Raw genomic sequence first — 20,187 nt, 5'->3', positions numbered from 1 at the left:
CATTCTCTCAACCAGCTTCACCTGGAATGCTTTTCCAACAGTCTTGAAGGAGCTTTTCCTTCACTCTGCCGGCCGACTCATCCCAAACCATCTCAATTTGGTTGAGGTTGGGGGATTGTGGAGGCCAGGTCATCTGATGCAGCACTCCATCACTCTCCTTCTTGGTCAAATAGCCCTTACACAGCCTGGAGATGTGTTGGGTCATTGTCCTGTTGAAAAACAAATGATAGTCCCACTAAGCCCAAACCAGATGGGATGGCGTATCACTGCAGAATGCTGTGGTAGCCATGCTGGTTAAGTGTGCCTTGAATTCTAAATAAATCACAGACAGTGTCACCAGCAAAGCACCCCAACACCATAACACCTCCTCCTCCATGCGTTACGGTGGGAACTACACATGCGGAGATCATTCGTTCACCCACACCGCGTCTCACAAAGACACGGCAGTTGGAACTAAAACGCTCCAATTTGGACTCCAGACCAAAGGACAGATTTCCACCGGTCTAATGTCCATTGCTCGTATTTCTTGGCCCAAGCAGGTCTCTTCTTCTTATTGGTGTCCTTTAGTAGTGGTTTCTTTGCAGCAATTCGACCATGAAGACCTGATTCACACAGTCCCCTCTGAACAGTTGATGTTGAGATGTGTCTGTGACTTGAACTCTGTGAAGCATTTATTTGGGCAGCAATTTCTGAGGCTGGTAACTCTAATGAACTTATCCTCTGCAGCAGAGGTAACTCTGGGTCTTCCATTCCTGTGGTGGTCCTCATGAAAGCCAGTTTCATAATAGCGCTTGATGGTTTTTGCGACTGCACTTGAATAAACTTTTCCATATTGACTGACCTTCATGTCTTACAGTAATGATGGACTGTCATTTCTTTTTGCTTATTTGAGCTGTTCTTGCCATAATATGGACTTGGTCTTTTACCAAATAGGGCTATCTTCTGTATACCCCCCCCCCACACCCACCTTGTCACAATACAACTGATTGGCTCAAAAGCATTAAGAAGGAAAGAAATTCCACAAATGAACTTTTAAGAAGGCACACCTGTTAATTGAATTTATTAAGGATCCCCATTAGCTGGTGCCAAGGCAGCAGCTACTCTTCCTGGGGTCCAGCAACATTAAGGCAGTTATATACTATTTAAAATATTCCATGACATTACATTTCATAACACCTTTCACAACACATTAAGTGTGTGCCCTCAGGCCACTACTCTACTACCACATATCTACAATACAAAATCTATGTGTACGTGTGTGTAGAGTGCGTGTCTTATCATGTGTATGTGTAAGCGTGTGTCTGTACCTTTGTGTGTGTCTCTTCACAGTCCCCGCTGTTCCATAAGGTGTATTTTTATCTGTTTTTTAAAATCTGATTCTACTGCTTGCATCAGTTACCTGATGTGGAATAAGGTTCCATGTAGCCATGGCTCTATGTAGTACTGTGCGCCTCCCATAGTCTATTCTGGACTTTGGGATTGTGAAGAGACGTCTGGTTGATGTTGATGCCTGGCGGATGTTTAAACAATGTAGATCTGTAGCATTTAGAATGTAGATATTCTAAATACATCTGTGACACGTCTTGCCAATTAGCAAATGATGTCTAAACTGCATCTTCCCGATGCATCATGTATACATCCGTTGGGTAGAGGTATCTGTGCTATCTGGGTTTGTTGCCTCTCTCTCATACTCATTTTTTCTGTCTCACACCCACACATTTTCTTCTGTCACACCCACACGCATATTTACTCAACTGTCATATGTTGTTCTCAAGGCATAAAATGCAGAAGTTTGTTAGGAATATCCTTCCATCAAAGAAAGGCTTTCCAAGACTCTGTATATTATATTGCTTCATTTCCTGTTACAAAAGGAATAAGCTACTAGGAAACATTGTGACAACCAACCCCGCAATGGGGCTGGTTGTCACAAGTGGACAGAGTGTGTGTGATGGCTTATAACCCCATGTTGGAATAAGATGAGGATATAAAGGGTCCCCATTTCAACCCAAGACCTTTCTTTCTATTAATGTTGAAAATAGTCTTGTAAGATATACTGGTACTGAGAAATACACGAGAGTAAAACGTGTGACAACCAACCCTGGTCTCCCTTACACATTGTTCCATGATGAAAGGAGGGGACTTGATTCTGCCTTATAAGCTGATGACAAAGTAAGAAAATGCAGTGACATCACTAGGCATTCCCCCCCTATTTATGCACACAAATTATTGCATCTCTGACACTGAGGTCACTGACAGACAACAGCTGCTGAATAATGTTCACATCAACACACAGAGAAGGGTGGGGGGATAAAGAGAGAGCGGATGAGAGAGTGAGAGAGAGACAGAGAGAGAGACAGAGAGAAGGGGAGAAAGTGAGAGAGAGAGAGAGAGAGAGAGAGAGAGAGAGAGAGAGAGAGAGAGAGAGAGAGAGAGAGAGAGAGAGAGAGAGAGAGAGAGAGAGAGAGAGAGAGAGAGAGAGAGAGAGAGAGAGAGAGAGAGAGAGAGAGAGAGAGAGAGAGAGAGAGAGAGAGAGAGAGAGAGAGAGAAGAATCCATAGACTCTAACCACTTCTGGGAATATTGGAAAACACTAAACAAACAACAACACGAAGAGTTATCTATCCAAAACGGGAATGTATAGGTAAACCACTTCTCCAATGTTTTTGACCCTATAACAAAGAACAAACAGCAAAACATATATATGATCAAATACAAATATCAACTACTAAAGACTACCAGAACTCACTGGATTCTCCAATTACATTGAATGAACTACAGGACAAAATACAAACCCTCCAACCCAAAAAGGCCTGTGGTGTTGATGGTATCCTCAATTAAATGATAAAATATGCAGACCACAAATTCCAATTGGCTATATTTAAACTCTTTAACATCATCCTTATCTCTGGCATCTTCCCCAATATTTGGAACCAAGGACTGATCACCCCAATCCACAAAAGTGGAGACAAATTTGACCCCAATAACTACCGTGGGACATGCGTCAACAGCAACCTTGGGAAAATCCTCTGCATTATCATTAACAGCAGACTCGTACATTTCCTCAGTGAAAACAATGTACTGAGCAAATGTCAAATTGGCTTTCTACCAAATTACCGTACGACAGACCACGTATTCACCCTGCACACCCTAATTGACAAACAAACAAACCAAAACAAAGGAAAAGTCTTCTCATGCTTTGTTCATTTCAAAAAAGCTTTTGACTCAATTTGGCTATACAAATTGATGGAAAGTGGTGTTGGGGGAAAAATATACGACATTATACAATCCATGTACACAAACAACAAGTGTGCAGTAAAAATTGGCAAAAAACACACATTTCTTTCCACAGGGCCGTTGGGTGAGACAGGGATTCAGCTTAAGCCCCAACCTCTTCAACATATATATCAACGAATTGGCGAGGGCACTAGAACAGTCTTCAGCACCCGGCCTCACCCTACTAGAATCTGAAGTCAAATGTCTACTGTTTACTGATGATCTGGTGCTTTTGTCCCCAACCAAGGAGGGCCTACAGCAGCACCTAGATCTTCTGCACACGTTCTGTCAGACCTGGTCCCTGACAGTAAATTTCAGTAAGACAAAAATAATGGTGTTCCAAAAAAGGTCCAGTTGCCAGGACCAGAAATACAAATTCCATCTAGACACCGTTGCCCTAGAGCACACAAAAAACTATATATACCTCTGCCTAAACATCAGCGCCACAGGTAACTTCCACAAAGCTGTGAACGATCTGAGAGACAAGGCAAGAAGGGCCTTCTATGCCATCAAACAGAACATAAAATTTGACATACCAATTAGGATCTGGATAAAAATACTTGAATCAGTTATAGATACAGTTATGTCCTTTATGGTTGTGAGGTCTGGGGTCCGCTCACCAACCAAGACTTCACAAAATGGGACAAACACCAAATTGAGACTCTGCATGCAGAATACAACGTAAAACACAAAATAATGCATGCAGAGCAGAATTAGGCTGATACCTGCTAATTATCAAAATCCAGCCGTTAAATTCTACAACCACCTAAAAGGAAGTGATTCCCAAACCTTCTATAACAAAGCCATCACCTACAGAGAGATGAACCTGGAGAAGAGTCCCCTAAGCAAGCTGGTCCTGGGGCTCTGTTCACAAACACAAACAGACACCACAGAGCCCCAGGACAGCAACACAATTAGACCCAACCAAATCATGAGAAAACAAAAAGATAATTACTTGACACATTGGAAAGAATTAACAAAAAAACTGAGCAAACTAGAATGCTATTTGGCCCTAAACAGAGAGTACACAGTGGCAGAATAGCTGACCCAAACTTAAGGAAAGCTTTGACTATGTACAGACTCAGTGAGCATAGCCTTGCTATTGAGAAAGGCAGACGTAGGCAGACCTGGCTCTCAAAAGAAGACAGGCTATGTGCACACTGCCCACAAAATTAGGTGGAAACTGAGCTTCACTTCCTAACCTCCTGTCAAATGTATGACCATATTAGAGACACATATTTCCCTCAGATAGGACAGATCCACAAAGAATTAGAAAACAAACCCAATTTTGATAAACTCCCATATCTATTGGGTGAAATACCACACTGTGCCATCACAGCAGCAAGATTTGTGACCTGTTGCCACAAGAAAAGGGCAACCAGTGAAGAACAAACACCATTGTAAATACAACCCATATTTATGTATATTTATTTTCACTTTTGTACTTTAACTATTTGCACATAATATGACATTTGAAATGTCTTTATTATTTTGGAACTTTTGTGAGTGTAATGTTTACTGTTCATTTGTATTGTTTATTTCACTTTTGTTTATTATCTACTTCACTTGCTTTGGCAATGTTAACATATGTTTCCCATGGCAATAAAGCCCTTAAATTGAATTGAAATTGAATTGAATTGAATTGAATTGAATTGAGAGAGAGAGAGAGAGAGAGAGAGAGAGAGAGAGAGAGAGAGAGAGAGAGAGAGAGAGAGAGAGAGAGAGAGAGAGAGAGAGAGAGAGGGGAGGGGGAAGAGTATTGAGTCTTGAGAGGACTAACAAACACCAGGGGGTTGGGAAGGGAATAGAGGTCAAGGAGCAACAGGAAGACACAGAGGAAGAGAAAACTACAAGTATGAGGATGAGGGGAGAGAGAGGAAAAGGAGAAGGCCTGACTGACTATAACCACTGCTCCCCCTCATGTGTCCTAAGAGTGGAGAATGGAAAGACAGAGGAGAGAGAGAGAGAGTTGAAAGGGTGGAGGGGACAGAAAGCTCCAAGAAGAAACAAATCGGACCCTAACACTCAGCCATGTCAATAATACACACACAAAATCAGAACCAGGCTTACCACGGGAGAGAGAGAGAGAGCTAGGAGAGTGGGGGATAAGGAGACCCATCCTCTCTCTCTCTCTTTCTCTCTCTCTCTCTCTCTCTCTCTCTCTCTCTCTCTCTCTCTCTCTCTCTCTCTCTCTCTCTCTCTCTCTCTCTCTCTCTCTCTCTCTCTCTCTCTCTCTCTCTCGCTCTCTCTCTCTCTCTCTCTCTCTCTCTCTCTCTCTCTCTCTCTCTCTCTCTCTCTCTCTCTCTCTCTCAGAGTATACACACTTTAATACCATGGTGATGATGACCTCACTCAGACAGGGTTTATTTTAAAACGCCAGGCAGGCATAGTTAATTATCACTGTCACATTAACACGAGCACTTTCTCACTGTCTGACAAGCTTTATGATAATTACAGTAGAGAAAAATACGAGCTCATCCAAGAGGAATGGTGGTTGAAAACACTGGGATCTCCATCATGGCTTAGACTATGCTGTCCTGCTACATTAACTATTCAATTAGTATATTACGACTCCCTCACCACACAATGCTTGCTAGAGTTATCCCTCTATAGTGTGTGCATAAGTATAGATGTCCCTTTCCTGTCCAATTGTCTGTCTGTATGTGTGTGTATTGACACACACATTTCACACATCTTCTATTTGCAGCGTCTCTGTCTCTGCAGCATGGACAGAGCTGCTCTTTAATCACCCCGTCCCCCCCGTCCCCCCCCGCTCCCGTCCCCCACACACACACTGGGCATTAAGCTCTCTGATAGATCAGTGTTATCTTGGTGGTGCAGAAGTGGATCGTCCCAGTCAGAAGTCAGATTATAACAGCCTGATGTTCTTTACTGCACTTCGGCATAGAGCAGTTGTTCCTATGGCACCTCACTGCACTTTGATGAATACAACTGTGTCCGTGTCCCAAAAGGCACCCTATTCCTATGGGCCCTGGTCAAAAGTAGTGCACTATACAGGGGATAGGGTGCCATTTGGGACGCAGCCCTCTTATTTTACGACTTATCATCACCACAATCTAGCCTGTACTGTGAAAGAGCCAATTGACTGTCTGTCTGCCGTCTGTCCGTGTTCTCATCCTGTGGCTTCCATTACTCTGGATCTATCTCTACACATGGCTAGCCTAATGCTCTTGATGGCTCATAAAACAAGCGAGATGGCCTTATGATGAGAGCAACGGCATATCACTGGCGCTAACTGACACTGGATCAAATGTACTATTGTATGCCTACTCATTTGGCCAAGTGCGAGAATAATCAAATATGATTTGTCACACACACAACAATGATAATGTGTAAAAAAATGTTTGGCTGTTGATAAAGTATACGTATAGGTAATCTCTACACTGACATGTTAAAAGGTTAACATGCACTCCCCAAATAGGTTGTTAGAGCGGCAATCTGTGTGCATACATGTATGTGTGTGTACGTGTGTGTTGGTTTTTATTTGAGGATGTGTGCAGGATGGATGGAGGAGTGGATGAATGTAATCCTCAGTCAGATCAGATCTGCCTCAAGCCTCAGTATCTTTATATTTAGCCAGTGGTAAATTAGGAAATGAATCAAAACAGCGCTGGCAGAGAGAGAGAGAGATTATCTCTACACTGTATAAACACACTTAAACATGTACACACACACACACACACACACACACGGCCTTGGTTACAAGAGTAATAACATTTGCCTGGTTACTGTATTAGAAATTAATGTGTCTGTTTTGGCAGGGAGGGAGCTCTGTGACATCCCTAACTCATTGAGAGGAGAGCTCTCCTGTACGGCTCAGTTGCCAGGGCAGGATCTCAGCACTGCTATATGGTGCCAAAGGCAGAGCTTTGAGGAAATGAGAGGACCTCTAGTCAAAAAGAGGAGAGAGTATCACAACGGTCAAAGGTCTAAGCTCTAGTAAAGTCCACAGCATACTAATAGACCACAGTGGTCAGCAACCTATTAAGTTATTTGCACCCAACAACCAACTCTTTGATGTAAAGATATACTGTATGTGCCTCAGAAATGGACGGTTGCCACACCACAGAACCTGTAGCCCCAAACTTAGAGCACAGCAGCATTTTTCTATTCACCAGTCATCAGCTCTGGGCTTCTGTGGACAGTCAGACAATAATGAACATAACATTTCTTCACCACAGCGCCCCATAAATCCTGTTTCTATTCTTGGAAACAGGACATTTTTTTGAAAAGGATAGCTGCTCAGAGGGTGTGTGTGTTTGTGTGTGTATGTGTGGGGGGGTTAAGCCTAGCTTTTTGGGGGGAAGGAATGTAGGCAGAGTGACTCTGTGACTCAAGCGTTTCCATGATCCAATGATCCGAGAGCAGCACATTCCGAGACACTGCAGAGTTCCAGATGCGAGCATATCGCTAACTCTCTTTGTGTCTGTTTGGACCCTACATTACTGAGCAAAGTCACAGCGCCTATGTAAACCCTCCATCACTGATCAGAGAGTCACAGGGTTTTATTTTCGACTGGCTTTAAGGCGGCGCTAGTGTCAAACGATTTGCAATTTCGACTTGTAAAAGACAGAGCTCTGCTATTTTCCAACCTTTGCACCAGGGTTGGAAATTGATCTGTTTAACATCAGCTCGCTTGCGCTGAATTTGGAGGGTGGAAATATTTTAGGTGTGTCAAGGGGCGCACAGTAGGCATATAAACATCACCAATGTTTTATTAAAATATCACAAGCAGCTAAACAGTCAACAGACATTCCCCTTTTCTATTTATATTGGATACATACAGTTGAAGTCTGAAGTTTACATACACCTTAGCCAAATACATTTAAACTCAGTTTTTCACAATTCCTGACATTTAATCCTAGTAAAAATGTCCTGTCTTAGGTCAGTTAGGATCACCACTTTATTTTAAGAATGTGAAATGTCAAAATAATACTAGAGATAATTGTTTATTTCAGCCTTTATTTCTTTCATCACATTCCCAGTGGGTCAGAAGTTTACATACACTCAATTAGTATTTGGTAGCATTGCCTTTAAATTGTTTAACTTAGGTCAAACGTTTCGGGTAGCCTTCCACAAGCTTCCCACAATAAGTTGGGTGAATTTTGGCCCATTCCTCCTGACAGAGCTGGTGTAACTGAGTCAGGTTTGTAGGCCTCCTTGCTCGCACACGCCTTTTCAGTTCTGCCCACAAATTCTCTATAGGATTGAGGTCAGGGCTTTGTGATGGCCTCTCCAATACCTTCACTTTGTTGTCCTTATGCCATTTTGCCACAACTTTGGAAGTATGCTTGGGGTCATTGTCCATTTGGAAGACCCATTTGCGACCAAGCTTTAACTTTCTGACTGAGGTCTTGAGATGTTGCTTCAATATATCCACATAATTTTCCTTCCTCATGATGCCATCTATTTTGTGAAGTGCACCAGTCCCTCCTGCAACAAAGCACCCCCACAGCATGATGCTGCCACCCCCGTGCTTCACGGTTGGGATGGTGTTCTTCGGCTTGCAAGCCACCCCCTTTTTCCTCCAAACATAACGTTGGTCATTATGGCCAAACAGTTCTATTTTTGTTTCATCAGACCAGAGGACATTTCTCCAAAAAGTACGATCTTTGTCCCCATGTGCAGTTGCAAACCGTAGTCTGGCTTTTTTATGGCGGTTTTGGAGCAGTGGCTTCTTCCTTGCTGAGCGGCCTTCAGGTTATGTCGATATAGGACTCGTTTTACTGTGGATATAGATACTTTTGTACCTGTTTCCTCCAGCATCTACACAAGGTCATTTGCTGTTGTTTTGGGATTGATTTGCACTTTTCGCACCAAAGTACGATCATCTCTAGGAGACAGAACGCGTCTCCTTCCTGAGCGGTATGACGGCTGCGTGGTCCCATGGTGTTTATACTTGCGTACTATTGTTTGTACAGATGAACGTGGTACCTTCAGGCGTTTGGAAATTGCTCTCAAGGATGAACCAGACTTGTGGAGGTCTACAATTTTCTTTCTGGTCTTGGCTGATTTATTTAGATTTTCCCATGATGTCAAGCAAAGAGGCACTGAGTTTGAAGGTAGGCCTTGAAATACATCCACAGGTACACTTCCAATTGACTCAAATTATGTCAATTAGCCTATCAGAAGCTTCTAAAGCCATGACATCATTTTCTGGAATTTTCCAAGCTGTTTAAAGGCACAGTCAACTTAGTGTATGTAAACTTCTGACCCACTGGAATTGTGATACAGTGAATTATAAGTGAAATAATCTGTCTGTAAACATTTGTTGGAAAAATGACTTGTGTCATGCACAAAGTAGATGTCCTAATGACTTGCCAAAACTATAGTTTGTTAACAAGAAATGTGTGTAGTGGTTGAAAAAGGAGTTTTAATGACTCCAACCTAAGTGTATGTAAACTTCCGACTTCAACTGTATATTTGTCCAGCTTCTGTGAGAAGTTTGGACTCATTGTGTTCAATGCCTATTGCTTGAAAGGTGTCAGTGACTGTACAGTCGTGGTCAAAAGTTTTGAGAATGACACAAGTATTGGACTTCACAAAGTTTGCTGCTTCAGTGTTTTTAGATATTTTTGTCAGATGTTACTATGGTATACTGAAGTATAATTACAAGCATTCCATAAGTGTCAAAGGCTTTTATTGACAATTACATAAAGGTTATGAAAAGAGTCAATATTTGCAGTGTTGACCCTTCTTTTTCAAGACCTCTGCAATCCACCCTGGCATGCTGTCAATTAACTTCTGGGCCACATCCTGACTGATGGCAGCCCATTCTTGCATAATCAATGCTTGGAGTTTGTTAGAATTTGTGGGTTTTTGTTTGTCCACCCGCCTCTTGAGGATTGACCACAAGTTCTCAATGGGATTAAGGTCTGGGGAGTTTCCTGGCCATGGACCCAAAATGTTGATGTTTTGTTCCCCGAGCCACTTAGTTATCACTTTTGCCTTATGGCAAGGTGCTCCATCATGCTGGAAAAGGCATTGTTCGTCACCAAACTGTTCTTGGATGGTTGGGAGAAGTTGCTCTCAGAGGATGTGTTGGTACCATTCTTTATTCATGGCTGTGTTCTTTGGAAAAATTGTGAGTGAGCCCACTCCCTTGGCTGAGAAGCAACCCCACACATGAATCGTCTCAGGATGCTTTACTGTTGGCATGACACAGGACTGATGGTAGCGCTCACCTTGTGCAGCAGCACAATGCAAATAGTCCTGGTAGCCATTTGATTAATTGTTCAGCAGTCTTATGGCTTGGGGGTAGAAGCTGTTAAGGAGCCTTTTGGACCTAGACTTGGCGCTCCGGTACCGCTTGCCGTGCGGTAGCAGAGAGAACAGTCTATGACTAGGGTGGCTGTAGTCTTTTACAATTTTTAGGGCCTTCCTCTGACACTGCCTGGTATAGAAGTCCTGGATGGCAGGAAGCTTGGCCCCAGTGATGTACTGGGCCATACGCATTATCCTCTGTAGCACCTTGCGGTCGGATGCCGAGCAGTTGCAATACCAGGCGGTGATGCAACCAGTCAGGATGCCCTGTTTTTGAGGATCTGAAAATGGAATGGTCCAAATCTTTTCAGTCTCCTGAGGGTGAATAGGCATTGTCATGCCCTCTTCACGACTGTCTTGGTGTGTTTGGACCATGATAGTTTGTTGGTGTTGTGGACACAAAGGAACTTGAAGCCAATAAACTTAAACCCAACTGCATTGAATATCGTTACTGTTTTTGTTTGGACTACAGTGGGGAAAAAAAGTATTTAGTCAGCCACCAATTGTGCAAGTTCTCCCACTTAAAAAGATGAGAGAGGCCTGTAATTTTCATTATAGGTACACGTCAACTATGACAGACAAAATGAGATTTTTTTTCTCCAGAAAATCACATTGTTGGATTTTTAATGAATTGATTTGCAAATTATGGTGGAAAATAAGTATTTGGTCAATAACAAAAGTTTCTCAATACTTTGTTATATACCCTTTGTTGGCAATGACACAGGTCAAACGTTTTCTGTAAGTCTTCACAAGGTTTTCACACACTGTTGCTGGTATTTTGGCCCATTCCTCCATGCAGATCTCCTCTAGAGCAGTGATGTTTTGGGGCTGTCGCTGGGCAACACGGACTTTCAACTCCCTCCAAAGATTTTCTATGGGGTTGAGATCTGGAGACTGGCTAGGCCACTCCAGGACCTTGAAATGCTTCTTACGAAGCCACTCCTTCGTTGCCCGGGCGGTGTGTTTGGGATCATTGTCATGCTGAAAGACCCAGCCACGTTTCATCTTCAATGCCCTTGCTGATGGAAGGAGGTTTTCACTCAAAATCTCACGATACATGGCCCCATTCATTCTTTCCTTTACACGGATCAGTTGTCCTGGTCCCTTTGCAGAAAAACAGCCCCAAAGCATGATGTTTCCACCCCCATGCTTCACAGTAGGTATGGTGTTCTTTGGATGCAACTCAGCATTCTTTGTCCTCCAAACACGACCGAGTTGAGTTTTTACCCAAAAGTTATATTTTGGTTTCATCTGACCATATGACATTCTCCCAATCCTCTTCTGGATCATCCAAATGCACTCTAGCAAACTTCAGACGGGCCTGGACATGTACTGGCTTAAGCAGGGGGACACGTCTGGCACTGCAGGATTTGAGTCCCTGGCGGCGTAGTGTGTTACTGATGGTAGGCTTTGTTACTTTGGTCCCAGCTCTCTGCAGGTCATTCACTAGGTCCCCCCGTGTGGTTCTGGGATTTTTGCTCACCGTTCTTGTGATCATTTTGACCCCACGGGGTGAGATCTTGCGTGGAGCCCCAGATCGAGGGAGATTATCAGTGGTCTTGTATGTCTTCCATTTCCTAATAATTGCTCCCACAGTTGATTTCTTCAAACCAAGCTGCTTACCTATTGCAGATTCAGTCTTCCCAGCCTGGTGCAGGTCTACAATTTTGTTTCTGGTGTCCTTTGACAGCTCTTTGGTCTTGGCCATAGTGGAGTTTGGAGTGTGACTGTTTGAGGTTGTGGACAGGTGTCTTTTATACTGATAACAAGTTCAAACAGGTGCCATTAATACAGGTAACGAGTGGAGGACAGAGGAGCCTCTTAAAGAAGAAGTTACAGGTCTGTGAGAGGCAGAAATCTTGCTTGTTTGTAGGTGACCAAATACTTATTTTCCACCATAATTTGCAAATAAATTCATTACAAATCCTACAATGTGATTTTCTGGATTTTTTTTCTCAATTTGTCTGTCATAGTTGATGTGTACCTATGATGGAAATTACAGGCCTCTCTCATCTTTTTAAGTGGGAGAACTTGCACAATTGGTGGCTGACTAAATACTTATTTTCCCCACTGTATATATCACTGAGCATAGAATAATTATGTCACTGTTCTAACTTTATACACAGTGGCTTGCGAAATTATTCACCCCCCTTTGCATTTTTCCTATTTTGTTGCCTTACAACCTGGAATTAAAATGGATTTTGGGGGGGTTTATATCATTTGATTTACACAACATGTCTACCACTTTGAAGATGCAAAATATTTTTTATTGTGAAACAAACAAGAAATAAGACAGAAAACTTGAGCCAAAACTTTGTAGAGCCACCAATTACAGCTGCAAGTCTCTTGAGGTATGTCTCTATAACCTTGGCACAGTCTCAAATCTCAGGAAGACTGAAACAGGTTTCCCTCAAGAATTTCCCTGTATTTAGCGCCATCCAACATTCCTTCAATTCTGACCAGTTTCCCAGTCCCTGCCGATGAAAAAAATGTATGGTGTTCTCGGGGTGATGAGAGGTGTTGGGTTTGTGCCAGACATAGCGTTTTCCTTGATGTCCAAAAAGCTCAATTTTAGTCTCATCTGACCAGAGTACCTTCTTCCATATGTTTGGGGAGTCTCCCACATGCCTTTTGGCGAACACCAAATATGTTTGCTTCTTTTTTTCTTTAAGCAATGGCTTTTTTCTGGCCACTCTTCTGTAAAGCCCAGCTCTGTGGAGTGTACGGCTTAAAGTAGTCCTATGGACAGATACTCCAATCTCCGCTGTGGAGCTTTGCAGCTCCTTCAGGGTTATCTTTGGTCTCTTTGTTGCCTCTCTGATTAATGCCCTCCTTGCCTGGTCTGTGAGTTTTTGTGGGCGGCAGGTTTGTTGTGGTGCCATATTCTTTCAATTTTTAAATAATGGATTTAATGATGCTCCGTGGGATGTTCAAAGTTTCGGATATTTTTTTATAACCCAACCCTGATCTGTACTTCTCCACAACTTTGTCCCTGACCTGTTTGGAGAGCTCCTTGGTCTTCATGGTGCTGCTTGCTTGGTGGTGCCCCTTGCTTAGTGGTGTTGCAGACTCTGGGCCCTTTCAGAACAGGTGTATATATACTGAGATCATGTGACAGATCATGTGACACTTAGATTGCACACAGGTGGACTTTATTTAACTAATTATGTGACTTCTGAAGGTAATTGGTTGCACCAGATCTTATTTAGGGGCTTCATAGCAAAGGGGTTGAATACATATGCATGCACCATTTTTCCGTAATTTATTTTTTAGATTTATTTTGTAATCAAAATTTTAGTTATTTTTTTCATTTCACTTCACCAATTTGGACTATTTTGTGTCTGTCCATTATATGAAATCCAAATAAAAATACATTTAGATTACAGGTTGTAATGCAATAAAATAGGAAAAACTGAATACTTTTGCAAGGCACTGTATAAGCTAACTGATAGTCTCTCAAACACTATGTCTAAAGTGATATATTTTCACACACTGCACAGCTCACAGCATGCGACTAGTACTCTGTCTCCTGCAAACCCCAGAGTAGAGCAAACACAACCTGGACCCAAAAATGTTTCATTTCATTTCCTCTGGAGGAGTTGGAGTCTGAGCAAAACATCACTATCAATTCTCCTCTACTGTCTCTCCCCATAGAGAGAGCAGGCGAGAAGAGTACAAAGGAATGAGGAGCCAAGAGAGAGAAGGACTGACAGGCTGATACAAAATGAAAATGAAAGTGTAGGAAAAAGATGGAGAGAATTGCCCTCAAAAAGAAAGTGAAGTCATAAGAAGAGCGGTATTCAGATTATATTGGGTTCAGGAGGGAGGTTACGCTCAGAGTTGGTGAGTAAAGTTGAGGCTGTAAGAGGTCCCATATCAGTAGCAGTGCCTCAGTGAGAGTGGCACACACCATCTCTGTCTCAATATCTGATCACAGAACAACAGATTGGGACAGTGGAGAAGAGTAAGCTACACTTAATGGTGCCCATTTACTAGTGTTATCTGGCCTGAAAACAGATTGAATATCAACCAACAAATGATTGAGCTCTGCTGATTCTCTCCCATCATCTGATCTCAGACCAGCTGAAGAACACTCTATTTTTATCACTTTTATCTCCTGCCATCCATCTCGGAGGGAAAAACACAGACTTCACGACTGCACAGACCATCTGACCTATAACTGGGAAAGCAAACTAAACTCCCATCTCATCTGAGACCAGTAAAGTGAAGAGAAGTAGCTAGGTGAAAATGATGGACATAACGTAGAGATGTACCAACCTCGGACTCGAGCGTAGCAGCAGCCACACATGGCCAGCACTTTTCGGAACAGGTGTTGACACCCGCACCCCCGCTGATGGTGACCCCCCTTCATGCTGATTCACTACCGCTTGTCCCGAAACGACCAGGGGCGGGCATGGCACAGGACACACACACTCACGCTCAAATACACAAACGCATTCCTGTGGTAATCCCCAGAAGATATCAGTATAAAAAAATTCTGACAATGGGAAAGAATGCTTGCTCCACTCTCTGTTAAGTCCCAAAGCAGGAGGAGGATTTCCAAAGAAGAGATAGTCCAGTCTTTCAGGATCCCATGAGGAAAAGTGAAAGAGAGAGGGAGAGAGAGATTGAGAGAGAGACGTGGAGAAACAATATGCTTTCCACGACTCACTGAGCTCTCTCTGTGGTTAGATAGTGGGCTAATGTTCTGTGTGTGTGAGAGAGAGAGCGAGAGAGAGAGACAAATATAAGGAGAGAGGGAGGCAGGAAGAGGGGATGGGATGGAGATAGGGGAGGAAGGAAGGTGGAGTCTACAGCTCTCCCCCCTGGCTATTCCAGCATGTAGTTCCCTCCTCCTCTTGTTTTTTCCTCCCTTTTTTATCTCCCTCACCATACCAGTTTTCATTCTCATTTACCCATTGTCTGCATCTCTCACCCAGACATTACCTTGGCAGCTCTGCCTCACTTGTTAACTTATTATGTCCTCCATTTGTGGAAAGTGTATGTTGTTTATAATGACCTTATGGTATACCTGTTTACTGTATACTTTCTGTTCTCGTTTCTTCCTGGTAATGTCGATAAGGTCTCCATGTAAGTGCATATACAGTATTTTTGCCTAAACATTTGATTAGAGTATAAGGAATGATAGAGTTCAATATTTATAACTGGGTGTATATAAAATGTCTACTCCAGGACGATCTTTGAGACGCTTGAATGTAAACACGTGTGCATATCAACAGCATTCAGCAGCACACACACACACAGGCATACACAAACCTAATACACACAAACAAAGATAACCACATAGATCACACACACAGACACACTAACGCAGACACACACTTGACTTGAGTGGGCGGGCAAACATTTATTTTTATGGGAATGACTTGGGCTTTCAGTTACATTTGTTTTTTTCCGAGGCCCTAAGAAAGGACAATGACAAGTGGAAAACATGTTACTGACTAAATCTGAGAACAGCAACATAGTATCAGACCAAGTCAGGTCTCAAAGAAGTCCTCAACACAGAACCCATAACACAGTTAAACAGATAAAATGAGAGAATATAGGGAGGGAAAAAGAGAGAGAGAGAAGACAGAAGAGAGCAAATGTGTATTGGGTGACATGGTTACATTAAAGTGGAGCAGAAATAATGCTGATTGCCCAGCCAGTGCCAACCTTGCCAACGCTCAGTCTGGGTGTGTCCCAAATGGCACCCTATTCCCTTTATAGTACACGACTTTTAACCAGGGCCCATAGAGCACTGGTCAAAATAAATGCTCTATACAGATGGAATAGGGTGCCATTTGGGACGCTCAGCCTGATTACCACCAACCACCACAACTGACTGCACTGCATACAAACCAGCCAATTCACTCACACAGTATGACTCACATCACTCTCTCTCATCTCTTGCAATCCATTTTCTACTCTCATTTATTTTCAGTCCATTTTGTATCTAGTTCTCGCACTCATTTTCCACTATTCTATCATGCCTTTTAGATACATGTTTTGTATTTACAGAGCAATTATATGTGTCTGGATTATATAATACATAATATATATATATATATATATATATATATCAAGACCCTGGTGAGGACAACGAGCACGCAGATGAGCTTCACTGAGACGGTTTTTGACAATTTGTGCAGAAATTCTTTGGTTGTGCAAACCCACAGGTTCATCAGCTGTCCGGGTGGCTGGTCTCAGACACCCGGAGGTGAAGAAGCCGGATGTGGAGGTCCTGTAATGGCGTGGTTACATGTGGTCTGCAGTTGTGAAGCCGGTTGGACGTACTGCCAAATTCTCTAAAACGACATTGGAGGCGGCTTATGATAGAGAAATGAACATTCAATTATCTGGCAACAGCTCTGTTGGACATTCATGCAGTTAGCATGCCAAATGCATGCTCCCTCAAAACTTGAGACATCTGTGGCATTGTGTTGTGTGACAAAACTGCACATTTTAGAGTGGTCTTTTATTGTCCCCAGCACAAGGTGCACCTGTGTAATAATCATGCTGTTTAATCAGCTTCTTGATATGTCACACCTGTCCAATGGATGGATTATCTTGGCAAAGGAGAAATGCTCACTTACAGGGATGTTAACAAATGTGTGCAAAAAATGTGAGTGAAATACGCTTTTTGTGAGGATGGAACATTTCTGGGATCTTTTATTTCAGCTCATGAAACATGGGACCAACACCTAACATTTTGCTTTTATATTTTTGTCAGTATATATCCATCCTCTTTCTATCTCACTTCCTCTCTCTCTCGACTGTCTCGTTCATGGGTGGACAATCACAATCCCCCCCAGGAGATTACGGCTATAAAAATATAAAAATGCGCTTGGTCCCGTGGCAATCTACTTAAGCCTCTTTAAAAGCCCTGCTTAAATGACAAACCAAGTGACCTGAAAAGCTTTGACCTTTCTCCAATAACCATGCTTCTGAAATATAAACACCCCCATATTAGCCTTTCCTTCCCATTCTAAACTGTATCAACATCTGCCCCCTGACCCAACCCCAGCCCCTGTCCCACTTCTTACTTCCTGCCCTCTCCTGAAACTACATCCAACTCCTGGCAAAGGAAAAGTGACTTGATTTCTCTCCCTACACTCTTAGAGAAAAATTATTTGGCTGTCCCAATAGGAGAACCCTTTGAAGAACCCCTTTTGGTTACAGGTAGATCCTTTTCCACAGAGGGTTCTACATGGAACCAAAAAATATCTACCTGGAACAAAAAGGTAGATAAAAAGTTGGATTGGGGGCTGGGAGGGGCTGCAGACCTCTGGCCTGGAGCCCTCCAGCTGCAGACAGGCAGGCAGGCCTCTCTGTGTTTACCTGCCCTGTCTGCAGTGTGGAGCCAAGGGATTCAGCCCAAGGCACAGAGACTGGGTCTGATGCTGCCACTTAGTGTTGAAGCAAATCACTGCACCATATAATCCATTTGGATCCCTGCAGTCCACTTTAAATACTTTTGTGTGACCCACTGGAGTTGATGGTTGATTTGATTCTGAATGACAGGTCAAACTGACCCTTAATAGAGGGCTACTAGATTCGACAGCACACCCCCTTACCATCCCCAATTCCCAATTCCTTACCTCTCCGACCTCCCAGTCTCAGGATCTCACTAGGTCTCTGTGTCCATCTGAATCCCCTCTCTGCTCTCCACTTCTCCTCACCCAGCAGTAGCCAGTCCTCATTGGTCTCAGAAATCTTCAACACAAGAGAGATTCGGGACAGAGTCAAGCCTACGGAATGCATTAAGCCAACAGGCTGGATAATTCACACAACAAAATTAAATTAGACTAAATGAAATCAGACTGGAACTGGATCTGGTCATTTGTGTTAATTGTGCCTGGAAAGATTACATTTAACAGAGGAAGCTTTTGGAAACGTTTAAGCCACCAGCCAACATATCTCAGCCCTAGAATAAGTGGTCTCATCTCATCTGTGGAATGTCTTCGTGAAAATACACTGTCAGGTCAGCAGAACACTTTTGTCTGGACCTAAGTAATGCTAACCTGTTTATCTCAGAGGAGGTGTCAGCCAGGGTCCGGATCTTTTGCAAAGTATATGGTGCCATCCAGTCCTCCAAAGTTACATGTAGCACTCTATATTTCTACTTTTACCAGTAATTCTGCATAGATGTTTACCTATTGCCTTGCAGTGCTATGATATGGCTCTTAAGCCTACAGTAATGCTACCTTACTGAAGCTTCCATGGAAGAAGATACAGGTAGCTGCCAAAATAACGGAAACACTTGAGTAAATTAGGAATACAAATTATATTGAAAGCAAGTGCTTCCATACAGGTGTGGTTCCTGAGTTAATTAAGCAATTAGCATCCCAACGTGCTTAGAGTTATGTATAAAAAGTCAGGCAGGCCATTATTTTGTCTACCATGGCTAAGCCCCCATAGGATGACAATGCCCCCATCCACAGGGCACGAGTTGTCACTGAATGGTTTGATGAGCATGAAAACAATGTATACTGAACAAAAATATAAACGCAACATCCAACAATTTCAAAGATTTAACTGAGTTACAGTTCATATAAGGAAATCAGTCAATTGAAAGAAATTCATTAGGCCCTAATCTATGGATTAAACATGACTGGGAATACAGATATGCATCTGTTGGTCACAGACAACTTTGTTTTTAAAGGTAGGGGCATGGATCAGAAAGCCAGTCAGTATCTGGTGTGACAACCATTTGCCTCATGCAGCATGACGCAACATCTCCTTCGCATAAAGTTGATCAGGCTGTTGATTGTGGCCTGTGGAATGTTGTCCCACTCCTCTTCAATGGCTGTGTGAAGTTGCTGGATATTGGCGGGAACTGGAACACGTTGTCGTACACGTCGATCCAGAGCATCCCAAACATGCTCAATGGGTGACATGTCTGGTGAGTATGCAGGCCATAGAAGAACTGGGACATTTTCAGCTTCCAGGAATTGTGTACAGATCCTTGCAACATGGGGCCATGCATTATCATAATGAAACATGAGGTGATGGCGGCGGATGAATGGCATGACAATGGGCCATAGGATCTCATTACAGTATCTCTATGCATTCAAATTGCATCGATAAAATGCATTGTGTTCGTTGTCCATAGCTTATGCCTTCCATACCATAACCCCGCCACCCACCATATGGCACTCTGTTCACAATGTTGACACCAGCAAACCGCTCACCCACACGACGCCATACACGTGGTCTGCAGTTGTGAGGCCGGTAGGACGTGCTGCCAAATTCTCTAAAATGACAACAGCTCTGGTGGACATTCCTGCAGTCAGCATACAATTTGCACGTTCCCTCAAAACTTGAGACATGTAAACAAATTTGTGCAAAACATTTGAGAGAAATAAGCTTTTTGTGCGTATGGAACATTTCTGGGATCTTTTATTTCAGCTCATGAAACATGGGACCAACACTTTACATGTTGCATTTATGTTTTTGTTCACTGTATAAAGTATTGACTCAGGGGTATGAATACTTATGTAAATTAGATATTTCTGTATTTCGTTTTGAATAAATTAGCAAAAATAAATAAAAACATGTTTTCACTTAGAGGGTATTGTTTTACTACAGTGGGGAAAAAAAGTATTTAGTCAGCCACCAATTGTGCAAG

General features: G+C 42.8%; 1 protein-coding gene across 1 annotated transcript in view; it reads right to left on the bottom strand.

The window, feature by feature from the left end:
* Positions 1-15,273, bottom strand: part of LOC121575258 (rho guanine nucleotide exchange factor 25) — a 61,836-nt gene extending 46,563 nt beyond the window's left edge. Inside the window, exon 1 of the mRNA XM_041888226.2 lies at positions 14,835-15,273. Coding sequence (XP_041744160.1) covers positions 14,835-14,928 — 94 coding nt within the window. The 5' untranslated portion in view covers positions 14,929-15,273. The remainder of the gene's footprint in view (positions 1-14,834) is intronic.
* Positions 15,274-20,187: the final 4,914 nt, after the last annotated feature.

The sequence above is a fragment of the Coregonus clupeaformis genome, chromosome 10 (assembly GCF_020615455.1).
Source record: "Coregonus clupeaformis isolate EN_2021a chromosome 10, ASM2061545v1, whole genome shotgun sequence".
In the NCBI taxonomy this organism is placed as follows: Eukaryota; Metazoa; Chordata; class Actinopteri; order Salmoniformes; family Salmonidae; genus Coregonus; species Coregonus clupeaformis.
This window is presented reverse-complemented; position numbering and strand designations above follow the sequence as displayed.